The sequence below is a fragment of the Crocodylus porosus genome, unplaced genomic scaffold (assembly GCF_001723895.1).
Source record: "Crocodylus porosus isolate Cpor-Errol unplaced genomic scaffold, CroPor_comp1, whole genome shotgun sequence".
Classification (NCBI taxonomy): Eukaryota; Metazoa; Chordata; order Crocodylia; family Crocodylidae; genus Crocodylus; species Crocodylus porosus.
The window spans coordinates 8725770-8729492 of record NW_017728914.1 but is presented as its reverse complement, the minus strand read 5'-3'; the positions used below and the strand labels follow the sequence as shown (position 1 = coordinate 8729492).

Genomic DNA, 3723 nt, shown 5'->3' with positions numbered 1-3723 from the left:
TTGAATTCAGATTTGGAGATTCAGCTGCCGAATCAGGCCAAATCTCCTCCAAATTGAATCGGTGACTAAAGCTTCACACAGCCCTAGTAATCAACATAAAGGGTTGCAATCTAACATTTCTATCAAAAAATGTTCACCTATCCAGTCTTATGGATTGTTGCATGGGGGGACCTTGTATCTTGTTTGATTATCAGACAATAGCTAAACAGGAGCAGATTTTCTCCACAGTAAAGTTTTAAGGTATTTGTCTACTAATCCTCCTTTAACTTAATTGTAATTCAATTCCACCATCACTCTAAAAATAATGAGTAGGTGTGTTTTGTGTAATTATGAAGGCATCTTTGTCTTTTGTTTCTGGTACTATAAAGTGAGTTTGTCATTAACACCAAGTAAATCCAAACCATAAAAGAGCTTTCTCTGAAATAAGCTGTATTGTACGAGCAGTTTACAGTAATGTGGGGGAAGGAAGCAGAGGAGGTCTTATACAAATATAATAAAGCACTGAAACATGAACCAGGTTGTTTTTTTCAAAGGAATGTATATTTTTTAAAAAGAGGAAACAGATTTTCTTCCTTTTAATTATTGCTTTAATGACATACCCTAAAGGCTTGTGTTTGTTTTCTTTCTGGGTCATAGAATGCAGTACTATCTTTGGGGAATTAGTGACACTTCCCTGTGGCTGCTGAGAGTGTTTTATGTGATTGATAATACATTTTTAAATATTTGTATTACAGTACCACTCAAAAGCTACAGCCAGGTTCATAAATTATGTTGTGCTCTGCACTGCACAAACTAACATATACACGTGGCCTCTATCCCAAAGAACTTAGAGTCTAAAAATTATAAAATTTATCTTTTGCAGAACAAAGTCTTCATTTATCGGGGTAAAGAGTATGAGCGGAGAGAGGATTTCCAAGCACAGCTGATGAGCCAGTTCCCAAATGCAGAGAAAATGAACACCACTTCGGCCCCTGGAGATGATGTGAAAAACTCTCCTGGTCAATGTATCCTTAAAGATGGGAATTTATAGAATAAAGAAGAAAAATAAAGCCTTGTTTTAGCAAGCTTGCCTGACAGCATTACCAATTAAGTTACGAGTTACTGGGTGTATCTACATGAGCAGTTAATGTGATGCAATGAACTCTGAGCAGTTGGAGCTGGAGTAAACAGCTCCCAGGCACAGCATCTACATGCACACCCAGGACAGCAGCAATTTGAGCTGGGGCAGAGCAGGTCCAGGCTGGCAAGGGGCACAGGGTCAACCCTGGGCTTTGGGTCGTGACTTTGAGTAGTAGAGAGACCAGCTGGGGCAAAAGGGCACTGAACCTGTGAAGCTGTGTCCACCGCCGAGTGTGCTGGGGAACGCCCCCACGCTCCCGTGGGACATTCTATCTGCCCCAGCATCTTAACATTCACGAGCTGCTTGGTACCTTGGGGTATGTAGAAACAACATATAAAGCTGTGTCTATGTCCGAATCATCTAATCTCTCTGAATTGATTTGGAGGCTTCCAATTTGATTCAGAGAGATTAAAGGGTCTCCTGATTTGATTCAGATTCGGTGATTCAGCCACTGAATCAGGCCGGATCTTTGCCAAATTAAATCAGCGACCAAAGCTTTGCACAGCCGTACTGCCTGGCTTCCACTCTAGCCTCCTAGGGTCTCACCCTGCTTCACTTCCTGTCATGCCTTTGTTGTGAAGAGAGGAAGTTGTCCTCAGAGGCTGGTGATCTCTGGTTGCTTGCTCTCTCTCTATGCTAGGTCCTTCTCTTGGGTTCAACCTGGCCCACCTAATTAGGTTCTAGCCCCACCACCCACAGTCTCTTGGCTTCGGGGCTTTGACCCCACTGTCCCTAATCACCTTGAGAGCTAAATTCCTGGACTCCATCCTTCCCTACAGCTATGCCCATGCCTCCCAGATGTTAGTCTGTCCACAGCTTGGTCCTCCTCAGCCCTTCTGCCTTAACCCCCTTTTATTCTGGTTGCAGGTTTCCAGCCTTGGCCCACTGGTTCAGGCCTGGCTCTTGCAGCCTCAACCCTTTCTGCATTTCAGATCTTTGGGCCCCTTAGCCTTGTCTTGCACCTCATCCTAGCTCCTAGCATCCCTGACCCAGGGCAAGGCTGCTCTGTTTCACCCCTACCCTTAAATGGGCTCAGCCTCCTAAGACACCTGGTTCTGCAGGGCTGCTCTTTCCTGCCTCTAAATTGTTTAGGCTTCTGTTCCACATAAACAGCTGGGTCTCAGACCCCATGCTGGGTGTCCCTGCAGTGCCCCTGTGGCTTCCTATTCACCCCTGTCACCCACATCTGGTCCTCTGGTACATGTTAGCTACAATGCCCTCTTAAACCCCCTCCTGGGTCTGCCAGGGTCCTATCTACTCCTATCTAGTAGCTGCTGGCTGTCAAATCTTCTTCTGGGCCCAGTGGTGGCTGGGTTCCATGTTGCCACCCAGCCCAGCAGGAGTCGCCCTCTTAGCGGGAGTGAGGGTCTGGTTGAGCGGCCAGGCTTTTAGGTTCTCTCCACCTGCTTTATCTTCTCTTTGGCTGTGGGTCCCTAAATAGTCCAATACCCTGCTGCCTTCAGGTGTTATGGCTTAAGCAACTGAGCTGCAGCCACTGCTCCCATCCCTGCTGTCCTTTACTCTTAGACGTTTTCCTCAGCTGCTTGTCTTTCTGCAGCTGGCTCCTGTCTAGCTGCCTACTTAATTGCAGCCCTGCAACTGCTATCCTACCTCTGAGGTAGCGGGGGTGAGACAGCCCTGTTATATTCCCTTGTTAATCTGCTTTCTTCAAAGCTAAACATACCCAGCCCTCAGCCTTTCCTCATACTATTTTGCCTTCCAACCCCTTTATCAGTGGCATAATTAAGGTGGGGTAACTGGAGCAACTACGCCAGGTGCTTCTTTGGAGGAAAGAACAGCAGCTGCCAGGAAGTGCACGATTGTCTTGGCAGTGTGGTGGCAACCAGAAGTCACTATTGTCCCTGTGTCCTGGTTGCCTAGCAACATTACAACACTGCTGCCCTTTTTCATTTTTGTTGTCTGCTTCTGGACCCTTTCCAGCTTCTCCACATCCTGAAAATGTGGAGCCCAAAAACCTCAGACAATACTCTAGCTGCGGCCTAACTGGTGCTGAATAGAGTGGTACATTCACTTCTTGTGTTTTACACACAATACTCATATTGATGCAGCCAAAATTACGTTTGCTTTTTGTGCAGCTGCGTCACATTGCTGACTCATGCTGAATCTGTGATCTGCTAAAATCCCCAAATCCCTCTCAGCAAAACTACTGTTCCATTTATCTCCCATGTTGTATTTGTGCATTTGATTATTCTTCTTTAGCATCTTTTGTGTTTAATTTCATTCTGTTGCTTTTAGACCATCTCTCTAAGCGATCACTACCATGAGTTAGGACATTTGAGTTCTGCCACTCGTGGTCTCCTAATTTAAGTGAGAGTTACCACACTGTAAATCATTATTATAGCTGCAGCTCATGCAACCATAGAAGTGAGAGATTAAGTGGTTCTCAGCCTTTTTCACACTGGGACTCATTAGCATAATTATCAGATTGCCACGGCCCACAACCCCCTGGCCCCAACCCACACAGTCTCTCTCTTTCTCTCTCTCTTTTCCTCCTCCTCTGGGTGCTGCATCCAGCCCCCGCACTCCCTCTTTGGCTCCTGGGGCTGCTCTCACGATGCTGCATGCTCACCATGCCCTTGACT

At 46.1% G+C, this 3723-nt stretch overlaps 1 protein-coding gene across 1 annotated transcript in view; it reads left to right on the top strand.

The window, feature by feature from the left end:
* Positions 1-3723, top strand: part of DOCK2 (dedicator of cytokinesis 2) — a 519632-nt gene that overhangs the window by 457145 nt on the left and 58764 nt on the right. Inside the window, exon 44 of the mRNA XM_019534715.1 lies at positions 863-1004. Within this exon, the coding sequence (XP_019390260.1) occupies positions 863-1004 (142 nt within the window). The remainder of the gene's footprint in view (positions 1-862; positions 1005-3723) is intronic.